Source organism: Schistocerca nitens, chromosome 2, assembly GCF_023898315.1.
Source record: "Schistocerca nitens isolate TAMUIC-IGC-003100 chromosome 2, iqSchNite1.1, whole genome shotgun sequence".
Lineage (NCBI taxonomy): Eukaryota > Metazoa > Arthropoda > Insecta > Orthoptera > Acrididae > Schistocerca > Schistocerca nitens.
The window spans coordinates 909,643,441-909,669,534 of record NC_064615.1 but is presented as its reverse complement, the minus strand read 5'-3'; the positions used below and the strand labels follow the sequence as shown (position 1 = coordinate 909,669,534).

At 42.8% G+C, this 26,094-nt stretch overlaps 1 protein-coding gene across 1 annotated transcript in view; it reads right to left on the bottom strand.

Annotated features, from left to right (window-relative positions):
- Window positions 1-26,094, bottom strand: part of LOC126235439 (pyrokinin-1 receptor-like) — a 437,397-nt gene that overhangs the window by 300,253 nt on the left and 111,050 nt on the right. Inside the window, exons 4-5 of the mRNA XM_049944162.1 lie at window positions 14,145-14,466; window positions 4,743-4,954 (exon numbers count right to left, since the gene is read on the bottom strand). Of these exons, the coding sequence (XP_049800119.1) occupies window positions 4,743-4,954; window positions 14,145-14,466 (534 nt within the window). The remainder of the gene's footprint in view (window positions 1-4,742; window positions 4,955-14,144; window positions 14,467-26,094) is intronic.

Below are 26,094 nucleotides of genomic sequence, written 5' to 3'. Positions count from 1 at the left end.
ATGAAAACCTGGAGTAAGACGCAGAGTATCTTTGGTTTCTGCTTTGGTGACGACTGGTGAACCATACACAGTTCTTCAGGGATAACTGGCTGCTTTCAGGATTTAATGTGACTGGCAAGGGTGGTTCTAGAAGTTGTGACAAATGTTGTTCTGTGACATACGACGCATGGGTTATTTGATTTATAATATCTTTTTACACAGAAAGTGATCCCTCCTACATTTGCAAACATTTTAAGCATATTTAGGGATACGTAGGTTCATGTATTTATGAGTAGTGCCCTTGTACACGGATGCCACAACTGCGTGTAAAATGACGTACCGTGAATGGCTATAAAAGACATAGGTATATCATTCCACGCTCAAACACGGTTTAAGCTTCCTGCCTTTTCATTCGTTTCTCTATATGATGATATAAGATGTAGTTCATCGTCATTATTATTATTTAAGTATTAATGGTAGGAATGTATAAGAGAATCAGTAACTGCCAGTCAGGGAATTTAAAAATAATGCAGAAAACTATTGTCGCTTTAAATGAGAAGGAAATGGACAGGCAGCGTGCCTCAAAAATTTTCGGTGTTCTTCGAGCTTCTTAAAGAAGGAGGGTACAAGGCAAATTGTAGGAGCTGATAAAGATTTATGTCAGTTCCAGCAAAGGCTTCCAAGAGACAGAAATTTAACTACTACAGTACATTAAATATATTGAAATCAGGTTATTTGGACTCACATCGAATGATGTAAGGAAACTGATAACTGAGTTAGCCCAGAGGAATGAAATTGACAATGGTGATGATGATGATGATGATGATGACGATGATACTCCTTGTCTATATTGTTATGACTTACTTAATCACTCTGTACCAAAAGAGGTATGGCTCAAGTAAATTAACTGCTCAGTATGGGCTCGAAGTAATGTGCTGGGGTTTACTGAATGCCAAATACGTTTAGATTTGACGTTTTCAAATAAATGTAATATCTGTGGGAAATATGAGAGTATATCATTTTACCCACCGACTATCATGACATGACATTTTGTAAGGTTTTTAATAATACGTTGTAATAATGTTGTTGTTGTTGTTGCGGTCTTCGGTTCAAAGACTGGTCCGATGCAGCTCTCCATACCACTCTATCCTGTGCAAGCCTCTTCATCTCCGAGTAACTGCTGCAACCTACATCCTTCTGAACCTGCTCGGTGTATTCATCTCTTGGTCTCCCTCTAAGATTTTTACCCTCCATGCTTTCCTCAAATACGAAATTGGCGATCTCTTGAAGCCTCTGAAAGTGCCATAACAACCGATCTCTTCTTCTAGTCATTTGTGGCACAAATTGCTCTTCTCCTCAATTCTCCTCATTAGTTACCTGACCTACCCATCTAATCTTCAGCATTCTTCTGTAGCACGACATTTGAAAAGCATCTATTCTCTTCTTGTCTAAACTGTATATCGTCCATGTTTCCCTTCTATAGATGGCTACATTCCATACAAATACTTTCAGAAAGGATTTCCTGACAGTTAAATTTATACTGGATGACAATAGATTTCTCTTCTTCAGAAAAGCTTTCCTTGCAATCGCCAGTATACATTTTATATCCTCTCTACTTCGACCACCATCATCATCAGTTACTTTGCTGCCCAAATAGCAAAACTCATCTACTACTTTGTCTTACTTCCTAATCTAATTCCCTCAGCATCACCTGTTTTAATTAGCCTACATTCGATTATCCTTGTTTTGCTTTTGTTTACGTTCATCTTATATTCTCTTTCAAGACACGGTCCATTCCGTTCAACTTTTCTTCCAAGTCCTTTACTGTCTCTGACAAAATTACAATGTCATCGGCAAACCTCAAGATTTTTATTTCTTCTCCCTGGAATTTAATGTCTACATCAAATTTCTCTTTTGTTTCCTTTAATGCTCGCTCAATATACAGATTGAATAACATCGGTGATAGACTACAACCCTGTCTCACTCCCTGCTCAACCACTGTTTTCTTTTCGTGACCCTCTACTCTCATACTTTCTGTACAAATTGTAAATAGCCTTTCGCTCCCTGTATTTTATCGCTGCCACCTCCAGGATTTCAAAGAGTCATCATTGTCAAACGTTTTCTCTGAGTCTGCAAATGATATAAATGTACGTTTGCGTTTCCTTAAGATTCCTTCCAAGATAAGTCGTAGGGTGAGTATTGCCTCGCCTGTTCCTACATTTCTACGGAATCCAAACTGATCTTCCCCGAGGTCAGCTTCTACCAATTTTTCCTTTCGTCTTTAAAGAGTTTTTGTTAGTATTTTGCAAGCGAGACGTACTGTATTAAACTGATAGTTCAGTAATTTTCACACCTGTCAGCACCTGCTTTCTTTGGAGTTGGAATTATTATATTCTTCTTGCAGTATGAGGGTATTTCGCCTGTCTCATACATCTTGGTCACCAGATGGAAGAGTTGTCATGGCTGGCTCTCCCAAGGCTATCAGGAGTTCTAATGGAATATTATCTACTCCCAGAGCCTTGTTTCGACTTTTTCAGAGGTCTGTCAAATTCTTCATGCAGTATCATATTTCCCATCTCATATTCATTTACGTCCTCTTCCATTTCCATAATATTGCCCTCAAGTACATCGCCCCATGTATAGACCCTCTATATACTCCTTCCACCTTTCTGCTTAGGACTGGTTCTCCATATGAGCTCATGATATTCAAACAGGTGCTTCTCTTTTCTCCCAACGTCTCTTTAATTTTCCTGTAGGCAGTATCTATCTTACCAATAGTGATACATGCTTCTATATCCATACATTAGTCCTCTAGCCATTCCCACTGAGCCATTTTGCACCGCCTGTCAATCTCATTTTTGAAAGTTTGTATTCATTTTCGGCTTCTTCATTTTTTTGCATTTTTATACTTTCTCTTTTCATCAGTTAAGTTCAATAGGTCTTGCGTTACCCGGGGAATTCTACTAGCCCTCGTCTTTTTACCTACTTGATCCGCTGCTGCCATCACGATTTCATCTCTCAAAGCTACCCATTCTTCTTCTATTGTATTCCTTTCCCCTGTTCTTATCAATCGTTCCCTAATGTTCCCTCTGAAACTCTTTACAACCTCTGATTCTTTCGCTTTATACAGGTCCCATTTCTTTAAATCCCTACTTTTTTGCAGTTTCTTCAGTTATAATCTGCAGTTCGTAACCAAAAACTTGTGGGCAGAGTCCACATCTGCTCCTGGAAATGTCTAACAACTTAAAACGTGTTTGCTAAATCTCTGTATTACCATTGTATAATAAATCTGAAACCTTTCGGTGTCTCCAGGTATCTTCCAAGTACTGTATACAACCCTTTTTCACGATTCTTAAACCAAATGTTAGCGATGATTAAGTTATGATTTGTACAAAATTCTATCAAGCAGCTTCCTCTTTCATTCTGTATCCCGAGTTCATATTCAACTGCTATATTTCCTTCTCTTCCTTCTTTGCAATCACCCATGACTATTAAATTTTTCGTCTCCCTTAAAAATCCGAATATTTTCTTTTATCTCATCATACATTTCTTCAATCTCTTCATCATTTGCAGAGATAGCTGTCATATAAAGTTGGACTACTGTAGTAGGCGTTGGCTTCGTCGCTACCTTGCTACAATAATGCGGTCACTATGCTGTTCGTAGCAGCTTATCCGCGTTCCTATTTTTTTATTCATTATTAAACCTACTCCTGCATTACCCCTATTTGATTTCGTATTTACAACCTTGTATTCACCTGACCAGAAGTCTTGTTCCTTCTGTCACCGAACTTCACTAATTCCCACTATATCTAACTTTAACCTATCCATTTCCAATTTTGTAACCTACCTGCCCGTTAAGGGATATGAGATTCCGCGCTCTGATCCGTAGAACGCCAGTTTTGCTTCTCCTGATAACGACGTCCTCCTGAATAGTCCCCGCCCTGAGATCCGAATGGGGGACTATTTTACCTCCGGAATATTTTAACCAAGAGGACGCCATCAATTAACCATACAGTAAAGCTGCATGCCGTCGGGAAAAATTACGGCTGTAGTTTCCTCTTGCTTTCGGCCGTTCGCAGTACCAACACAGCGATGGTGGTTTGGTTGATGTTACAAGGCCAGTTCAGTCGATCATCCAGACTGTTGCCCCTGCAACTACTGAAAAGCCTGCTGCCCCTCTTCAGGAACCACATGTTTGTCTGGCCTCTCGACAGATACCCCTCTACTGCAGTTGCACCTACGGTACGGCTATCTGTATCGCTCAGGCATGCAAGCCTCCCCATCATCGGCAAGATCCATGGTTCATGGGAGGTGGAGAGGGTAATAATGATATAAGGTATAAATCCTTGGTGTGATACTGGGTATAATATAGTTTTCTTTCATGACTTCTTGTGTAATTAATAATTTTTAATGTCACTTACAAGCTTATAATTTAAAAAAAATTTACGCACTGTAGTATTTTTCCCTCATGGTATACTATTTTAGGACACATTTCTCTACGATGTCATAGTGGTAAAAGGGCTCACACTGCGAAGTTTTCTGTATATCTGACTCGATATTATAATCATTAAAATATTATCACACACCATCTCAACTCGCGAAGTTTCGTTTCGTCAGCCCCTTCTGTGTGCTTGATTCTTTTAGTCATGGAGTGTAACTTTCACGGATGTCACTGATTATGGTTCTTTCGAGAAGAAACGTTCCCTGATGGTTCCCATTGTACTGAAGCGCGCGCCTTGAGCGTGCGGATCTGCAGTGCTCACCTTGAAGGCCTCGCGGAACTTGTGCGACATGATGTGGTAGAGCAGCGGGTTGACGGTGGTGCTGAGGTAGTACAGCACGCCCGACACGTACGTCAGCGTGTTGTACAGCACCACGGTGAGCGGACTGCGCGTCGGGGACTCCCCGTAGATGGCGAGCAGCCGCTGCGCGTGGAACGGCGCCCAGCAGATGAAGAAAGCCACCACCACCGCCACTGAAACGCAAGAGATGCTGAAGGCTCGCCGAAATCTCTACGGACGGCCATGACTCGCTGGGCGTTTTATCATATGAAGCCTAGCTGCAAGCGGTACCACTGATGTGCTGGTAGTGCGGCCTGGCCACTGCCCTGTAATCACTGAAGTTGCCAGATTTCTTAGTGCATAAACGCGGACTGTCTCATGTATCTATAGGGAATGGTGTACATCTCGTACCCATGCAACCCAGTGTAAGAGCAGTCGTCGAAAAATCTCCTAAGCGACAGGAGCAGAAGGCGAGTGACATTTCTTGTTCAGGACAAAAGGAATCGAACTTCACAGGAAATGCTACTCTCAGAGTATGCAGATCCATCTTAACCGGTCTCCGAGCGCTCAGCGCGAATTGGCGACAACCTTCCCCCACCCCCCTCTCACACGCCCGCTCACTTCCCCCCCCCCCCCGTCAAGAAATTAAAGAAAGATGGAAATGGTAATAACATTGGAACACTTAGCTGCTGACAGGTGTTGTTGATATACATCAATGGGGACAGCTGAAAATGTAAGCAAGAGTTCCCGGGTTCGAGGCCCAATCGGGGCACACATTTTCAGCGGTCCCCACTGATGTGTATCAACACGTGTCGGCAGATAAGGGTTTAGATGTAATTATCATTTCATTCTAGAGAAGCTGCACGGTCATCAATGGTATCTGTTCTTTCGGGATCAGATTCAATCTTCATACAAAAAAACATCGATTTTTCAAAAATTTGTTCATTTTGTAGCACACATCTTTCTGTTTCTGTATAGTTTCAGGTTTAAAACATATATGTTCGAGAAAATGTAAGCCATGTTATTTGGTGTTACGTGTGTCAAAGCGCAGTGCTACGCCTCTTCACACAGCATTCTTCTGTCGCACCTCACTGTATTTCTCTCAGTGAAATTCAAACGTGTGTATTTTGTAATGGAAGCCATCAAACCTATATTCAGGGCAGTGGAAATTAAAATGTCCTATGGTCCCTTTTCTCCCAGTTTGCCGATTTGACATCTTACCCCCATTAAAACGTATCACAATTATGCTGGGTGGGATTATTTGTGACTGGGAGAATAGGAACTCTTCAGAAAATTTCAATTCTTTATCTCCTATTAGCTAATAACTTCCGCTTTTATTGACATAAAATTAAGTATGGGAAACATAATACCAGTAAAGACAAGAGACAGGCAAGACAGTACACATTTCTTCAATCCTTAGGTTCCAGCATTTTTTTCTCTCTAATCTTGCTATAGCTCTACGTGTCGTGCTTTCCTTTCTCCGAAAGAATCTATTACCTCATTAAAGTTCGTCAAACGTTTTTCTACATGAAAAATCTAAATGTCTTTCTCTAATACTGAAAAAGCTGGTAATACGAATAGTACCCTAGACTGCTGTGGTTTGACAATTTCATTATGTCTATTTTGTCACTGTCTCCTAGATAAAACTAAATACGCCTTTCTAATATTGCAGCAGTTGTAACACACGTCACGTCAGAAAGCCTGCTAGGCTTACTACAAGCCAAAAGTTTTATGCTAGGAAATAGTTGCCGGCCGCGGCGGTCTAGCGGTTCTAGGCGCTCAGTGCGGAGCCGCGCGACTGCTACGGTCGCAGGTTCGAATCCTGCCTCGGGCATGGATGTGTGTGATGTCCTTAGGTTAGTTAGGTTTAAGTAGTTCTAAGTTCTAGGGGACTGATGACCATAGATGTTAAGTCCCATAGTGCTCCGAGCCATTTGAACCATTTTTTGAGGAAATAATTCCACATTTCATCCATACACTCCAATTTTTCTAGCTTGATGTCGAAAAGTAGTAAAACGGAATTTTTATATAAATTTAGAATCGTTATATTCTTCCATATAATTTGTGTGATGTCCGTATTTCTTCTCCTTCCTCGTTCTAACAAACAGTATTATCATCACTAATCCTGTAACTATTTCTGTCATTATCAAAACTTATTCTCCTGTTAGCTTCAATAACCCTGCCAGACTCACAGGTTCAGTTATCCCGCGTTCATAATCCGATTAGGATTTATTATGTGTTCGTACAGCGCGTTTTCCGCGCCATTTCGAGAGTAGAAGTAACTGGCTGCTAACCGGGGACTATATAACTGACCCTTAGTAGTGTAGCGACTTGGCAAACATTTTCTGTCAAAATTTCATTTTATTGGATACACCGAGCAGATAAAATGTAATCTTTCTTACTTGTTATTCCTGTCAGTCGTTTATTTCCTCTCTGGTAGTCTCAATCTATGGATTTCGCTGATAATTATAGTAACGCTTATCATTCGTACACCCAGTCAACCACATAAACAAACAGCGATTGGTATTCACTCGTTCGGATTTATTCGGCTCAGCTTGTATAGCCCCGTCCCCTTTTGTCTGTGGTAAACAATTTTATCTCTAGATGCACGGCCACTCCGTGCGGTTCGAGGCACCATGTCACGGATTGCGTGACCTCTCTCGCCGGAGGTTCGAGTAATCCCTCAGGCATTGGTGTGAATGTTGTTCTTTGCGTAAGTTACTTTAAGTTTAGTTTAAAGTAGTGTGTAAGTCTAGGGACCGATGACCTGAGCAGTTTGGTCCCTTAGGAATTTACACACATTTTTGAGATGCGACGGGGATTCTCCTGGCAGAGACATCATGTACACTATGCACGCATTCAAAAATCAACTTATCATTCGTTCAGAAATAAACTTAGGATGTGTTCAAAAATGTTCAAAAAGAAACTGGGATGCGTTTCAAAATCATACCAATAATTGATAGACCATCATGCTCTGGAAGCGGGGCGCTTTCCGAAACTAGGCCTTTTTTTCTTCAAGAATATGTATTTTGCGTCCTCCTGAAATTACCGCCCGGGCAGGCACCGCTGTTTGCCCGCCCCCCCCCCCCCCCCGCTCCCCCTAAATCCGAGTCTGATGGGCATTTGGCGTCGGGTATCTCGGGTATCGCGTATGTCACTGCAGGACATAAAGCTGGACATCTTCAGTGGGCCAAACATCCATGAAAGTAGCTGGCTGTAGACATGTAGTCTAGTCTGACGAGTTCCGAATTTGCCTTTTTTTTCGAATGGATCGAGGCGTCGAATGCAACGACTGTCCAAAGAGATATCTAACCTCCAGAGTGTTGAGGGTATACTTGAGGGGTTCACGCCGGAAGTGGTACTATGGCGTTTTGGGAGTGTTTTTGGTATCGGTGTAAGCGGCAGTCAAATTAAAACCGAAAACCCGCCAAAACGGAACCATGGAATGTGTTAATCCGTGTGATGATTACTTTTCAATGGAACCATAGTCCCGTTGTGGCGGGTGTTTATTTTTCATTCACCTGCACCTCATATTTGCGTCTACTCATTTAAGTTACCGTGAACATGAATCAGGCTGTTAATTTCAACATTCTCGGTGGCACTTCCTTCTTTTAAGAAGTGACCACAGGGCGTGTGGCATATGTTCCTGGTTTCACAAACACTCAGACCTCTTACCGCACTTCTATTAGCACACTAAAGCACAATAGCTCAATGCTAGAGAAAATGTCTGGCAACAGTTGGAACAGCAGATGAAACGCAGCAGTCAACATGTCCGCAATTTTATGGTTCTTATAATTAATGCGTGGCTCCAGCTGCGTATGGCGTAGCCGAGGGATATTGTCAACTCACTTCCTCTTCACTCTTCCTCGTCAGAGGCCAAAATCAAGCCTACAGGTGTTACATGTATTAATATCCTGGACGGACACAGTGCTACAGTCAAGAATGAGCCAGGCAAGTGCGCAGGAGCGCTCGTTGTACATATGCGATCTGAAGTATAGCATGGGCAGCACTCTCCGAATACTGATGACGGTGTTGTGTAGGGGATAGTGTCATCCTTTAATAACTGTGGGAGAATATAGGATGACTTGTTTGGTGTGATGAACGACAGCCTATTCTAAACGTCGCAAAACGTAAATTAATATAAATAGTTAGGAAAAAGCAATCCTATAATGTTCGAATACAGAGTTAGTGGTGCGCTGTTTGGCTCAGTCATCTCGATTGGATGTCTGGGCGTAACGTTGGAAAGTGAGATGTTACTCAAACGTTTCATTAACGTTAGCTGCATTTGGGCACTGGAATGAATCAACTGTAGCAGGAGAAAATTTGTGCGAAATCTGGACCCGAACCCAAGCTGTCACCTTAATAGGCTCGATCACCCGAGCACGCTTCCCTGCCTGTTACGCACTACTGACGTAGAGCCACTTACCCATGTGTCCCTCAGCCGCATTTCCTGAATCCCATAAGAGATTTGGAATGGTGAGCGTCGGCACAGGAAGAAAGGATTGTTGGTCGTCGTAATCGTGTATACAGGGTGATCATTTTAACTGAAGGCATTGAAATATCTCGAAACTACACACCGGAACAAAAAAGGTTATACCTATGTTCCTCCAAGAACTGACGGAATATTCCACAAATATTAGCTAAATTTAATTAAAAATGGAACAAAATACTCTCAAACCAACAGTTACAGGAAGTTACGAACTACTTGATACAAAAACCATTCCAGTATTTGTTAGTGTTTCGTAAGATTTCCTTTCGATTCACTGCCTCGATTCTGTACGGCATGGAGTCTACGACATGTTGTGTGTCATCTAGCAGCTCCTTGTTACAGGGATTCCTCCGTGAAACCTAATTTTCAGGCTTAAGCACAAGCTTTCAATCAGGGTGAAGTCAGGTCAAGTTAACTCACTAATGGGATGGTCAGCGAACCATTTCTTATTGATTCTAGCGCTGTGACAGGGAGCACAGTCTTCCTGAAACATGCACTGATTGTCGTTACTTTGAAACAACGATGAACTCAGGACTCCAAGAACGTCACGTGTTAGCTAGAGGACACAGTCCGTCGAGCATGCTGGGCGTGTTTAGGTCGAATCTGGGGAAAAGACTGTTAAAGGATCAGTTCGACGGGGCCGCAAGGAGCCGGGACACGTCAAACCGGCACTGTTGCGACTGTGACTTGTCGTCCCGTTTTGGTTAAGCTGTCTTCCATAGCAAAGTCTTTCTGGTGTGTTTATTTCTTCTTTATTTAACGCCTTCATCTTGATACATATATTTATTAATGTCTTTGGTCGTTTGTAAATTCAACGAGTGTTACTGACGTCCTCCAATTGGTTCAAATGGCTCTGAGCACTATAGAACTTAACATCTGAGGTAACCAGTCCCCTAGACTTAGAACTACTTAAACCTAAGGACATCAGACATCCATGCCCGAGGCAGGATTCGAACCTACGGCCGTAGCAGCAGCGCGGTTCCGGACTGGAGCGCCTAGAGCCGCACGGCCACTCCGGCCTGAGGGCCTCCGTGCCTAGCACTGGGATTTCGCTACTTGCTTGCGGCCTCCGTCATCTTGATATACGTTTTAATTAATCTACTTGTTGTCTTATGAATTTAGTGAGAATTACTGTCTGCCTTCGTGCCTAGATTCTGAATTTCACCGCTTGCTTGTGACCGCTCGCGCGGAAAGTATTTTCTGGGTGATTATCAGTAGCTGTTATTTGCCTTACGTACGGGAAGCGTTCTGTTTGTGACTGTCATTTAATATACATACTGGTTCTCGTTTTTTTTTTAAATTGTCATTATGAGAGATAGTTCGCTTTACTTAATCTGCGAGGTACTGCAGTCGGTATACGATTTTTTGACGATTATGTGTACCTTTTCTCTTGTTTTTGAAATTGCTTATTGTGTGTGTTTTAGCTAATCTGGTTTGCTCGGAAGGGCTATTGGGAAGCGTCCCGCGTCACGCTGACGTCAATCCATGATTTTTAGACACTTTCAGAGTTTTTATGGGAATTTAATGTCCGATTATCCGACATTTACTGTTCTCGGAATTTCATGCCTTACTCAATGTATCTGTTAATAATTCCTGTTTTGCGTCTTCCCGAGATTAAGTAATTTATTATTCAGTCTTTGCTGCTGCTGAGATACAGTTCAAATCTAACTGGCTGCTCCTATAAGAGTATTGTCTTAATTAAAGTAGCTGCTGTTCTCTGTAGGGGGGGAAATGATCTTAAATGTTACGTTTTTCCGTGTTTTAAGTGAATCTGTATTTTGATGTAAACAGTTTTTGGTACTGTTCTTGTAACTCCCACTCGCCCAGTCCTTCCTCCTAATTCATAGTCAGTACAATGACGTTTCTAGAATTAATGCCACTACTGTGATTGTGTTTTGCTGGAGGAAAATCCATAGAATTATGTTTATCGGAAATTATACAGGCTACAAGACCAGTACGTCTAGACCGCAGCACGGAAATAGCGACGTATTTTCGTGTCGGAGGTGCAGTGCTTGCTCATGGAGACAGACAGCAGAGTGGCGGTGTCGTATTGTCGCGGCGCTCGCCTATCCCTCCTGTTAGGCGTCCCGGCCGCCGTGTTGCGATCGCTTATACAGGCCTCTCTCTCCCTACATGCGGCCTACGCCTCGCCCCAATCACGCCAGAGGGGCGCATTCGGCGCCGATGGAGCGCTGCCGGTGCGGCCGAGGACCAATCGGCATCTGGACGTCACATGTACGTATCTGCCGTCCCATCTGGACAGGGGCGCCTTTTCTCATCTCGCCTCGATACGTCGGGTGCGGCCCGCGTCAGCGCGGCCGGGGATTCTGCGGCGGCTGCCATGCCGGCAGTGAAATGCTGCAACACCCCGTCGCTCGTCCCTCGACAGCTGTAATAAATAATGCAGTCGAATCCGTCTTGTTACAGGCCCAGCCTCTGAGCTGTAACAAGGTGCCCAGTGGAGGCGCGATGCCGATGTTTTGCAATGACTCTGGTATACAGCGAGAAAAATCCTGCACGCCCCGGCCTGGTTTCGTAGGCCAGTGTGTTTTCAAACGAGTAACGTGATAAAAGTCACTACAACCGTTAGTCTCTGGTCATAAATGCAGAGTGCTTTGAGTCGAAATACGAACCATTCGGCGTTAATAATTTCATGCAGATTTTCCTCAAAATACGTAAACAGACACTACTGGTCATTAAAACTGCTACACCAAGAAGGAATGCAGATGATAAACGGGTATTCATTGGACAAATATATTGTACTAGAACTGACATATAATAAAATTTGCACGTAATTTGGGTGCAAAGATCCTGAGTAATCAATACCCAGAACAACCACCTCTGGCCGTAATAACGGCCTTGATACGCCTGGGCATTGAGTCAAACAGGGCTTGGATGGCGTGTACAGGTACAGCTGCCCATGCAGCTTCAACACGATACCACAGTTCTTCAAGAGTAGTGACTCGCGTATTGTGACGAGCCAGTTGCTCGGTCACCATTGAACACACGTTTTCAATTGGTGAGATATCTGGAGAATGTGCTGGCCAGGGCAGCTGTCGAACATTTTCTGTATCCAGAAAGGCCCGTACAGGACCTGCAACATGCGGCCGTGCATTATCCTGCTGAAACGTAGGGTTGCGCAGGGATCTAATGAAGGGTAGAGCCACGGGTCGTAACACACCTGAAATGTAACGTCCACTGTTCAAATTGCCGTCAATGCGAACAAGAGGTGACCGAGACGTGTAACCAATGGCACCCCATACCATCACCGGGTGATACACCAGTATGGTGATGACGAATACACGCTTCCATCTGAGGTCATCAGCCCCATAGAACTTAGAACTACTTAAACGTAACTAACCTAAGGACATCACACACATCCATGCCAGGGGCAGGATTCAAACCTAAGACAGTAGCGGTCGCAGGTTCGAATCCTGCCTTGGGCATAGATGTGTGTGACGTCCTTAGGTTAGTTAGGTTTAAGTAGTTCGAAGTTCTAGGGGACTGATGACCACAGCAGTTAAGTCACATAGTGGTCAGATCCATTTGAACCAGTTGCATCCGAAAAGAAATCCAAGTTCCCAAAAGGTTTTGTATAGTGTTTAGCAATGACGGAAAAAATTTCTTCTGAAATGTTTGAAATTTGTTGAATAACTCGCTATGGGGTTGTCCATAATAATGTCTCTAATTACGACTTCCTTGAATCTTTGCTTTTTCTCCAACTCTTCTACTGTCACGATAATTCGTGGCAAGTAAGCAAACATGTTATAGTTAAATTGGTAATAGTGCATTAATGCTTCCTGTGTACGGCTCCGCAGATTTAAATTAAACGTAAAATTCTACGCAACTTGGGGGATGGGGAAATAAACATCCCTTGTTGGGATCGGTAATTTAAAATCAGGGGATGGGATGGTTTAATGTACACTCGAAGGGGCGGGGGGAAATTCCCGCCACCCTCCCCCCCCCCCTTCCCCGTAGGAGGTTCGAGTCCTCCCTCAAGCGTGGGCGTGTGCGTTGTCCTTAGCGTAAGTTAGTTTAAGTCAGATTAAGTAGTGTGTAAGTCTTAAGAACGATGACCTCAGCAGTTTGGTCCCATAGGAACATACCACCACCTGCAAATCGCCCACTGAATGACAGACATCCACTTTAACATCAGCAAGCGATAATAAAGCATACATTTTTGTTCAAAAATGGTTCAAATGGCTCTGAGCACTATGGGACTTAACATCTATGGTCATCAGTCCCCTAGAGCTTAGAACTACTTAAACCTAACTAACCTAAGGACAGCACATAACACCCAGTCATCACGAGGCAGAGAAAATCCCTGACCCCGCCGGGAATCGAACCCGGGAACCCGGGCGTGGGAAGCGAGAACGCTACCGCACTACATTTTTGTTAATTACGCTATGAATATACCATGATCCTAAAACTGTAAGTTTTATGACAAAAACTGTAACAGGTTATTTGACAGAAAATAAATGAAGTCACTGACGACGGCGAAATATTTTCTACGTGACTTTATTTTCGGCTGTACCCACAGTAATTCATGATTTTAATGGTAGTTCAATAAATATGTAGTCTATTGGCAGCACATGGTACGTACAACATACATTAAATTAAGTTAAAAATGTTGATGTAGGGCTCTGTCACGAGGAGTTAATATTCACCGAAACATGTTTTGATGTTAAAGAAGAGTGATTCGTGTTTGCTCAGAGCAGAACCATATTTTCATAATTGTTCCGTATATTTGTGAGCAAACAAGAACAAAATGTTAGTTTCAGCAACAAGATAAATATTGTGTTTTCTTGATGAAAACTCGACTTGTGCAGGATCATGGCTTATTCGGTTGTGGAGGGGGAGGAGCAGGCGTGTGGACTGGAGCTGGGCGCACTCACCGAGCATCTTGACGACGTGCCTGGTGGCCTTGGAGTGCGTGTTCTTGGGGTAGTTCTTGCGGCCGTCCTGCTGGTGCTGCTGCTGCTGCTGGTGGTGGTGTTGATGGTGCGTCTTGAGGCGGACGCTGCCTGAGGCGTCCCTCCTGGACAGCACGCTGGAGCGGCGCAGCTGCAACCCGATCAGCACGTACAGCACGCTGATGAGCGTCATCGGCGCCACGAAGAAGACGCACGTCGAGATCTGGAAGGCGTACGGGATCACCACGCGCTTCACCGTGCACGTCGTCAGCTCCGGGTTGGGCGACCGCCCGTTCTTCGGCTCCTGCAACATGTGAAGCGGCGCCTAAATTTCCTCTTCTCGAGACCTGTCCCAAAACGTATCGCAGTGAACCATTCACGTAAACACGACGTTATTAAAAAGTGGCACAAAATTGACGTTGGATCTCCTGTATTATAACACAGCCCAAGTATCCAGCAATAAAGTAAGTTGTCCAGCTGCAGTTGACAGTAAACAAATGGAAACAGAAGCAAAATGTCATTCAGTCTACGTTATCCCTAGCTACTTGCAGTGTTTTAGTACAGGTGTTTCAAATCCAGTTTTTCTTAAGCTTTTAATAACGTCGTGTTTACCTGAATGTTACAGTGAGATACTATTACGAACAGTTCTTCAAGAGAAGAACTGGATCACTGAATAAAAATAAAATGTTGTATTAAGAAACATGTTCTGCTATTCAGATCTTCGCAGCGAACTAAGTTACAAGAAAGACGATCATGTTGGTTAATGTCCTCATGGTAGCTAAACACATTTTCGGAAAAAGATTATTTCGGGCTGTCCGCATAAGTGGGGGACCATGTATTGTGTTCGTTCGAGCAGTGAATTATTCCTGACTGTCCCTGATACTTGCAAACTATTTAACGAAGGCGACATTTTTCACTTACGCTGTAATATTTCTTTCCATGGATGTACCCTGTCACACCTAAATGTTTCAAGTCAGGGTTAATATAAAACAGAGAAAAGGTGTTCTTGATAGTCTCCCTCCAATTGAGTACAACGCACAAAAGCGTTCATACAGCCACGCGAAACTGTAAGAGAAATTCTTCTTTGGAATATTGTTCAACTCACACGTTACACGTCACACTGATTTGGTGTTATGCCGTCAGAACGTTACCCCCCCCCCCCTCCCCCACACATGAATTTCAGCACTTTGTCGTTTTGTGTAGGTTTGTATTGATAACACTACGTCTCGTCACTTTTTTCTACGGTCAATGAGGAATATGAATTCTACGAATATTAATTCTGCTAATATTAATTCTACGAGACGGTGAAACCCGTTCAAGAGAAGTTAGTATGTTCTACGTGTAGCGTCGGATTTGTCATTGACAGCAGGGCAGTCAGACTGTGACTAGCTCGCTGAAATGGTTTCTGCAGCCGGCCAGGCCCAGCCCAACCACATGGCTAGCGCTCAGACAAACTACTAAAAAGTATTACGTGTTCAACATAGCTCGTAATGTTTAAGAACAAATTTCCATTTTCGAGAGTCTTAGTTGTTATACTAAATCAATCTCGAAAGTTAGATGAGACATTTGGAAACCGATAATGTAAAAATGTAAATGCTTTTAGAAAAATGCTCTTGGGTGGCGGTGTTTCGATCAATATGAATTCCCCCTCCCCCACCCCGAAAATATATCTGTGCCTGCTTCCATGAAATGTATCACAGAGCTGTTAACGGTACGAACCTTACCATTCTTATTAAAATTCATAATTAAATTAAAACATTGACCTAAAATTCTGAGAGTACACAGTTTTCAGAAAAGGACAGCTGATGTTTATTTTCTACTTGAAACGCCTTCTAGTGAGAACTGCCCGTACTTTTCGTTTTACATCAATATTTGAATATTATTATGAAAGTTAGCAATATCGCTCTTGTATCAGTGTTTCGTGATTATCTAAAATGCTTCTTACTTTTAAGTTAACTGTGCGTTATATATTTTAGAGAATACCTTCCTTACATGTCAATACCGCACAGTGACAGTGCTTTTCCTCTGCCACTCGCTCCTTCCTCCCTTGCTTGTTCATCATCCAGGATGCACCACTTTGAATGGTGCAGACTGGGTTTTAGTAAAATGCTAGATGCCACGGAATGTTTTCACAAGTGTAGTACAGTGACAACAATAAATAAAACAGCCTCTGGTTCCAAGGATGGTTTTATAAATTTTTTATTCCACGGACTATTTCGCTATTTCACTTGTAATCTCCAGATGTACCTGTGCTTGTATTTCCCCAAAAATTACATAATGACATAACATATTTCTCGTGAAGGACATGTTATACGTATGTGTCAAGTCTATCGGTAGTAAATTTAACTCAGTGTTCTTGTGTTTAAATCATAATAAATAGGAAATATAATTAGTCACAACAAATACCAGCTACTGAGTCATCAATTTTTTCAGTCTTTAAATAGTAATGTCATTACACATTTCCTGTTAATTGATTTCCAACTGAACAGATAGTGGGAGCGTATAACGACTTCCCACAAGCAAAAACGTTATGGTATTGGCACCAATATCTATAATGAACATGAGTGAACATTAACTTGAGATGTACTCTGACATAGAACGAAAACCTTTTTATGCCTCACAGGCTGGTACTGTCAGACTGCGAAATTCGCACCTGTGCGAACGTCATATGATAAAACAGATGTTACTAAAATTGCTGTATTTATCTAGTTTTACCCACGGTGTCATCATTCACAGCCAAAGAAAAAATGTTAAAGCAAAAGCATGTACCACTTTACGTGTTTCACATTATCATGTAATGTTAGCATCCATTTATTTCGTTTAAAATTAAGGAACCTGTATGAGGAATATATATTTTAAGACATAAACCATTCACGCAATTGAAACTAAAAGGAGCGTGACATAATAAGATACTAATCTGTGCCACATGGGCTGCTTAGTTATTTTCTCAGGACTATTGCCTGTGTAACGGAATAAAAGAGTTATAAAGCCATCATTGCTGCCTGAGGCTATTTTATTTATTGTTATTAAAATAAATGGCTGTGGTCCCACCTATACACTACGATGGATAGTCCGGGCCTGTACTAAAGTGCTGTTCCATTTATTTTACAGCTTATGACTATTTTCTTCAAAAAATATTTGCAGGGGGTTGTGGTGGTGGTGCTGGTGGTGGTGATTTGGGGGGGGGGGGAGGGATGGCATTTGTGCCCATCACCAAAAATACCTGACAGTTAATTTCGTTAAATTTGTTTATCTTTTATTAACAGAATAGTTTCTAAATACGCACTGATGTATCAGTCGGATACGGAACGTGACAATATCTCTTAGCACAATCTTAGCAGCACCAACGCTTTTTCCGTAAATGTTTACTCCGAGTGGAGGGCTACTTTATGACCACCACAAAAACTTAAGAAAATGAAAAATTCCGTTAACAGTCGTTGATTTTCATTCACAACACATCTTTTGCAGTTATCTACTTGTATAAGAAGGGTTCTGAAGCAGAAAATATCAACATTAGATTTATTGCGAAAAGATACATTCACAACTAAAGCTTAAATTTTTGGGTTAAATTTTATTGAAAAATTTAAAACAGTTACGGAATCTGGTTTAAGAAATCGTTAAAAACAATAAATACTTTTTCAAAATTTTAAAATATGAAGTGCCAGACTAGATTGCGATAAAAATTTCAAAAGTTGGGCATAAGGTGTTCCCTCCCCCCCCCTACCCGTCGTTCGTATTGCAAGGGTTAATCATGTACCTCAATTTTCATAATTTTAAATAATGCTAATGTATGTAATTTACTTTTTTGGGTACAATTTGGAGAAATCCAAATTTTAAATATTTTCAACCTATGTTAGCAACGGCACTACTGTTTGTTAATGTTTTATTTTATTTTTGGATCTGAAGGTGGTCATTAAATGTGACTGACACTAGTTATCAAGTGTCACTCCTATATTCGCATCTCACGCTGTTAACGGCGCTAAGTAAGTCGCAGATCAGCCAATCAGAAATCAGTAACTCTTTCAAAATCTGTAACTGTTGGTGTTGTGCACATAAGTTCCGCGTAGTCAGCGTGTACACAACTTTCCCACAAAAGCGCGCCCCGCTAAGCACAACAGCGCAGGCGCAGCGCTCGTCCGTCTCCGCACTACGAGATTGCGCTGCCATAGAGACGGTCCAAATTCTGCTTCCGCCGATCCGCGTATTAATATGTAACGCAGCCAATGAGATTGCTGCTAACGTAGAACCTTTTCTCCTCGCGGATCACACTCGCGCTGTGATACATTAACGCGCGAGGTATTGTAACGAGTGTACAGACCTCCGATTAGTCAGTCTGCATTTGTCTGCACCAGTCTGTACCAGTCTGCATTTGTCTGCAACAGTCTGTACGAGTTCTACATTTGTCTCTTCCAGTCTATAGTTAAGTTTTGGTCTGCGCCTAATAAAATTACCATATTCCTGTACATAGCCATGAAGATAGATGTATAGACACTTTTGTCAAGTATCAGAGATATATGTGAGAATTAAATTGACGTACCAATACCAGAGGAACTTCAGATTGTCAATTGTAAATAGCATCCAGAACCAAGTTAAGTAATATTTATGCTTGTTATTATTTTAATAAATGTGTGTGAAAATTAATCAAGTTCTGTTTGAAGTTGGTGACCGTCAATCTGCTACTCTAAGTGTGCAAGTGGCATTTCTATCGTCTGACCTAACGGCAGAAGATAAACACGCCACGATAAGACCACGAGACATATTGCTGACACTCGCCTACTTCGTTAGAGCGACAAGTCAAATAATCTGATAGTGTGTGTACTGAAGGTCTTACAGTACGCACACCACAGTTTGTTACAGTTTTTTCCTCTATATTCAATGAAGAAGGAAGGAAGATTAAGTGTCCCTTCTACTGGAAATTTGTGGTAAGGTCTTAAGGGACCAAACTGCTGAGGTCATCGGTCCCTAAGTTCACATACTACTTAATCTAGCTTAAACTAACTTACGCTAAGGACAACACAAACACCCACGCCCGAGTATGAACTCGAACCTCCGACGGGGACAGCTGCGCGAACCGTGGCAAGGCGCCTAAGACCGCTCGGCTACCCTGCGCGGCTGTCCCGTCTACAGCGTGGTCATTAGAGCGGAGCAGAAGCTCGGATTACCATAGGATGGGGATGGAAATCGGCCTTGTCCTTTTTAACGGAATCATCCCGGCATTTGCTGCAGCGATTTAGGCAAATTACGAAGAAAACTTAAAAATGGATGGCCGGACGGGGATTGAACCGTCGTCCTCCCGAATGCGAGTCGAGTGCAATACCCACTGCGCCATCTCCCTCGGTATGTATTCAGTGAGGCAGATGCCTCTCGCGCTCGGCTTTATACTGTGTATAATCACATTTTGATCAGTAAGCAATTATATGATGTTTTCTCTGAAAAATTACTTACCTTTTAATTCGATTAATTAACGAAATATAAGCAATTCCAATTACTATGATTGGTCGCAAGTTGCATGGAAAGTGGAAGAGGCAAACATACGAGTAGGGACCGTGGTCTATAGTGATGTTCCACGTTTTGAACGGTGCTACTTAGATTTAAACTACATGCAAAAACACAAATAATGCTTGGCAAGCAAAAACGTGTGCAGGTAACTGGAAAAAGCCGCCTTAATAAAAAGACGTAAATGAGATTAATGACACAGGAGAGGACGATAATACTGAAAAATATCTGCAGCCAAAATCCGCAATCTCGGGAAAGAGTAAGTTCTTATGAAGCAGTGAGCAATACAATGACCACAGGAAAAAAATTAAATTAACTGCGCTCCATTATCTCAAATTATTCAATTAACACGCACCCTAGAACATAAATTTAGATGAAAAGAACAAGCAGAGAACTAGAAAAGGATCATTAACTAGACAGTGTGACAAGATCCAAAGACGCAAAGATAAAGGTTACTCAGATTGGATTTGCAAAAATAATAGTGCCGCTTTTATATTAGATAATAGTTACTGAAGAACCGTGATATCTCGAGGTCCTTCAGATGTTAAAACTAGAATATTGTAGTCTGATAATCAAGCCGTAATACAGTCACAAGACGCAGAATTTTTGTTAGTTACTTTAAACCATGAGAGTAAATTAAACTGTTAGCCCTTAACAGAAGCACTTGTTGTTCCTAAGTATCACTCTGAACGTAGAAGAATTTCCTTTTTTTACTTTCAGTTTATCGTAAGAAACGAGAAATTATTGCAGAGAAACGGAGCCGAGAAGGCAATTTGAGATGAATTATAAAGCTTCAATGGGAGAGAGCGGTCCTTCATAATAATAATAATAATAATAATAATAATAACGAAGGATAGCGTTATTGACTACTGACTCAAAGATTGTCGGCCTTGGGTTTTATAGCAGGTACCATTCAGAGTGCGAACAAAAATGATATGCTGTGGCGGCCAAAAGTACAAGGAGTCACCATAAAGTGCCAGTGGCCGTGTCAAAAGAGGGCAGAGGGGTACACACAGCATCCTCTTGCCCTTAACATGGGAAATGGCTCCTGAAACTGAAAGAATCAGCAGTAATCAACAGCATGCGAAGGCAATGGAAACCACTACATTAAAGGTAAGTATTGCGATAGGCGTGCGTCTGTGTATATGCAAGAGACTTGGAGAGACTGGAAGGTTTCAGACAGATGTACAATGGGGCAGATTTGGACTCTGACCGTAATTTAACTATAGAATAAAACTGAAGAGATTGGAGAGAGGTAATGAGTTACGTAGATGGGACCTGGATGAATTGAAAGAACCATAAATTGTTGAGTGTTTCAAATGGAACATCAGGTAATGATTGACAGAAACAAAAGAAAGGAATACAAGAGAAGACTTATGGGTATCTCAGAGTGATGAAATTGTGAAGGCAACAGGGGAACAAATAGTATAAAAGACAAGAACGAGTACAGCTCCTTGGATAACGCTAGAAATATCAAATTTAACAGACAAAAGGAGAACACAAAAATATAAAATAAAATGAAGCAGGCCAAGAAAAATCCAGAGGTCTGAACAGTGAGATCACCAGAGTGTGTAGAATTTCTAAGTTGGTATCGTTAAAGGACAATGCAAGGGTGCAGAAGCATGCATGAGAAGGGAAACGGATGCCACCTATGAGAAAACGTGAGACATTTAGGGAAAAGAGAAGCAGCTGTAAGAATATCAATAGCTCAGACGGTAAGCCATAACCAAGTAGAGATAGGACACCTGAAAAGAATAAATAGAAGAACTGTAAAAGGGAAATTAAAAAATATCGTAGAAAGGGAAAACTAGGTAGGCGCAAATGCGATGGGAGACACGACAATTTTTACAGAGCAATAAAAGACCTAAACCGCAATAAAACTCCTGGAACAGACGACAAATTATTGAGGTCTTTGGGAGAGAGAACGATGACAAAACTATTCTGCCGGGTGTAGATGAAATATCAGACAGGTGAAATATCCTCATACTTCAAGAAAAATGTCATAATTCCAGGTACTCACAGGCGTGAATATTACTCAACCATCAGTTTAATAGGCCATGGCCGCAAAACGCTGACACGAATTATTTACAAAAAATGGAATACCTGGTAGAAGGAGACCTCGAGGAAGAGTCTTTTTGGGTTTCGTAGAAATGAAAGAATATTGAATTTTCTACTTATTTTAGAAGATGGACTGAAAAGGGCAAATCTGAATTTACAGCATTCATAGAATTACAGAACGTTTCTGTCAGTTATGAATGAAATGCACCATTTGAAAGTTAAAGGTAGCATGGATAAAATATATTCAGTGTAAGGTTGTCTATGACTTGTACATAAATCAGACTGAAGTTATAATTTAAAGTAACTCAACAATACTTCTTCAGCTTTAACAAGAAAGAAAAAGTAATAACTAAACTCCTTTCGACAAAAAGATATGTTTGTAAGTAGGTTTGCAAAGTCACTATTTATGGAGATATAAACAGTTTTGTAACCAATTCTGTCATGTCATCGTGTAATGTGCTGGCCTTTTTCCCTTCTCTATCCTGTGCCTGCGACGCCATCAGGTGGCAGATGGTCTTGAGGTTGTTGGTGGTCAAAATGTTTTGGCTCATCAATCCATAGAATGGGCATTACCTTTCTGTAGCCAGATGGCGACTTCCACACATTAGGTAAACTTTTTGATTAGGCTGACATTGTTGTGTGGTATGAGCTCCTGCAAACCTTCCACATTTTTGTCACTCGGAGATACTTGCCGATACGATCATAACTTAGACAATTGTGGCATTGTTTAACATTTGGAAAATAAAGGTTAACCTCACATCTTAATCCACAGAAGTAAATGTGTAGAGGGAATGATTCTTTTTTTTTTTATTAAAGAAGATTTTTCGTTGTTTCGAATTAGGCGCACTGGCAAGCATCTAATATCTCATATGTCAATAGGCGGCTAGGTGGTGGTAGCTATTTCGTGTTCTTCTGGTACATTCACTTCTGTAATTACAACCTATTTTCTTACCATGTATGCCGGACTATAAGCTTCTAACTTAAGCCCTTCAAGCACAGAAGCTGAAGAAAGTTTGTTTGTTGTAACGGTGCTATTCACTTAAATTCTAATTATATTATTACCTATCGATGAAATGTATGCCACGTGGCATTAAAATTCTGGGATGTCTACTTGAACTATTATCCCACGACTCATGGGGGTCAGTTTGAGAGGTGGCATGAGCCCCCTCTCATATTTCTATCTTACGATTTTCCTCTCTAATTGCATGCGGTGAAAAGTTGCTATTCCTTCACACGCGGACTTCCCACGCAGTGCCTCTCGTCACCTGGGTGGTCCGGTGACAGGCGGGCTCTGCTGATTTTGAAAGGGTAAGCCGACAGGTGTGAGGGAGTCGAGTGAATGCTTTCCAGACGCCGACATTGTCAAAAGACACGCCCGGAGGGGCCTGAAGTAGCGGCTGGGCTAGAGGTTCCGTTACTTCGCAGAAACTTAGCGAAAATACTTTCTGGCGGGCTACCAGCGAGGCGTGGGAATGACTTGTGTTCCCAAGCAGCCTTGGCGCGCAAATTCCCGCGTTTTCTGCCGTATAGTAACTGTGATTGGCTTGCTCAGGGCATAGCTCCGTGACGTAGCAAAATCGGCGAAGAAATTGGCGCCAAGAATCTCCATTGGTGGAATGGTAGTGCTCTGGCAATGGAGTGGAATTTTTCCGCCGGTTTTCGAGTTGCTGATTGGAACGGTTAACCACGGCCACTGTCGTGGGGGCGGGAATGTTCTGTGTTCGGTTTGTACGGGTGCTCTTGTGAGTAGTCGACTCTCGCCTTTCGGTTGGAGTAGGTTACAAGACTGAGCACTCGCCGCTCTGGACAGCCGGCCTTCCGTTGGCTGTCTAATATACTTTTTTTTAATTGTAACTGTTTGACGAAGTTGCTGAAGTTTCGACTTCAACGTAACTTTCTGAGTACAGTTGCCAATTGAGCATTCTGCATACAAGCGGCCTATGTTGTCTGTCTTGAGCAGTTTTGGCTAAAGTTGACTGTATCGGAGTTACAGTGTGACTTCGCTTGATAAAATCAATCACTGTACCATCAGTGATTGTGTGGCGAGCCTTCTTCGTCTCCCTCAGAGGCGCATTTGTATTGCTAGGAAGTCTTTAGTCTGGAACAACCAGACCAGGAAAATAGTTTCGGGCTATACTCGCGACATTATCATCACCACGACGCGACGTCGAAGCAACCAGCCATCGCCTCCGGTACGCCAGATCGTGTTCTTGCAGTTAAGAAGACAGTTTGGTAATGTATGTCCGCAGCACCGGCAGATAGGGATTTTCCTAGGTGATAATCAGATCTAAACAGAGCGCGCCTGTTCGTCTTTCTCTAACTTTGTTCTGTCTTGGGTGTTCATCGTCTGAGTTCTCACTAATGTAGCAGCAATTAATGTTGGGTTAGCTGTGTGTCTCTCTTAAGATTTGAGTGGCAAGGAATTGGCTCCACATACCACTTCGTCATAATCCTCACGATCTAGTTTAGGGACAACTTCACCTTCACAGCGTTTGTTTGAGTATCTAATTTGAGCCAATTTGATGTATTGTAAATGTTTCATGTGTTTTTGTTTATTATTTTGTGTTTAGTCTTAATAAATCATATTGTTATTTTGGACAGAACTTTCATTCTGTTAATCGGTAGAGCAACCCTATCATTTCTCACTACGTTAATGAAACCTTCGTTTATTTAACTTATTTATCAAATTAAATTATTGCAGGTGGCAAACTCTTTTCTACTCCACTGGCAGGGTTGATTACAGTCAGTTAGCGTATTTTTTTAAATCCATGTGCAACAGCAAGAGTCGGAGTTAGAAAAGGGGGGGCTTAGAGCATCATTTACAAATGTAGATTCTAGAAGAATTTAGTGTTAAATACACTGCTAGCCCCGGCACCTCGCAAGTTTACCAATATTCGTATCCTTGCTTTCAGCATGTACATAGTAGGTGTTGTGTCGATTCCCTAAAGTCTCGACACAATGAGTGGCTAGGTGCACGCGAAACTAACGCAGACGGGCGTAAATTCTGAAACAGGAGACTGGATGAAAAACTATAAAGAAAAGAAGGGATCTTCTTTTATACTTAACTTTTAATGATGTTCTTCTTGTTGAAATACATCTCTTGCATAGTAGTAAGCTATTAACACAGATACAAGTGGCGCCTTGCTAGGTAGTAGCGATGGACTAGCTGAAGGCTATTTAATCTGTCTCTCGGCAAATGAGAGGAAGACGTGATACGTCTTGTCGCAAGCTATGTCGTCCGTACAACTGGGGCGAGGTCAAGTCCGTGTCTTGTGACCTGCCCTGTGGTGGCGCTACGTTTGCGAATACACAGTGGCGACACGCGGGTCCGACATGTACTACAGGACCGCGGCCGATTTAAGTTACCACCTAGCAAGTGTGGTGTCTAGCGGTGACACCACATTCCTCCCCCGCAAATCGGCGAACGGTCGTGAGATAAGGCTTCCGCCCGCCGTGGGGAGGACCCCATGTTGACGTATGCGATGAGGTGGGGAGCCTAACAACAGGCAAGGCTGTGCCACCCGCACCCGGCCATTCGGTCCGAGGGGAGCTAGGAAACGCCTGCAAACCTAGTCCAGGGTGCACGTCAACATGAGGTGTTTGCGCACGGAATGATATAAGAGGAGCCGCGGGGTCGACCTCCATGTGGTCGGAGCACCCGACGGGCGAAGACGACATCTGGTCCGGAGCGGGCAAGAGGTCCATGGCGGAGGACGGCTGGTCACGGGAAGCAAGCGGCGGCGCGTGACCCAGGGAGGCGCGAGGCGGCTGCAGCGAAGCGTCCGCTGCTGGCGGCGCCGGCGGCGGCTGCGGCGGCGCGACGCCATGAGGCAAAATGGAAGGCATCGTCGGTAACACCTGGGGATGAGGCGAGCCAGTAGATGGGTCCCCAGGGCGCTGACCTGACGGCTCCGTCGCTGAAAGCAGACGGGGAGCGGCAGAACCCAGGCGACGACAGAGGCGCAGCTGATTGAGATGCCGACGCACCTCACCAGAGGCCCCCAAAACCAAATACATCGCGCGGCCGAGGCAGCGAAGAATGCGCCCTGCGAGCCAACGCCGTGAACCGCGATAGTTGCGATAATAGACAACGTCGCCAGGAGCAAAAGCAGGAGTCTGCCGCTGCACAGGAACCTGATGTGGCGGATGCAGCAAAGACATCAAAGTTCGATGAGAACGACCATGAAGCAACTCAGCCGGCGAGCGACCATCGCGAGGCTGAGAGCGATATGAAGACAAAAAGAGCAACAAAGCGTCCTCCCGAGAATGCGATTCTTTCAATTTCAACATCTGTGACTTGAAAGTCCGGACCAATCGTTCAGCGGCACCGTTTGACTGAGGCGAAAACGGCGCGGACGTCAGATGTTGAATACCATTG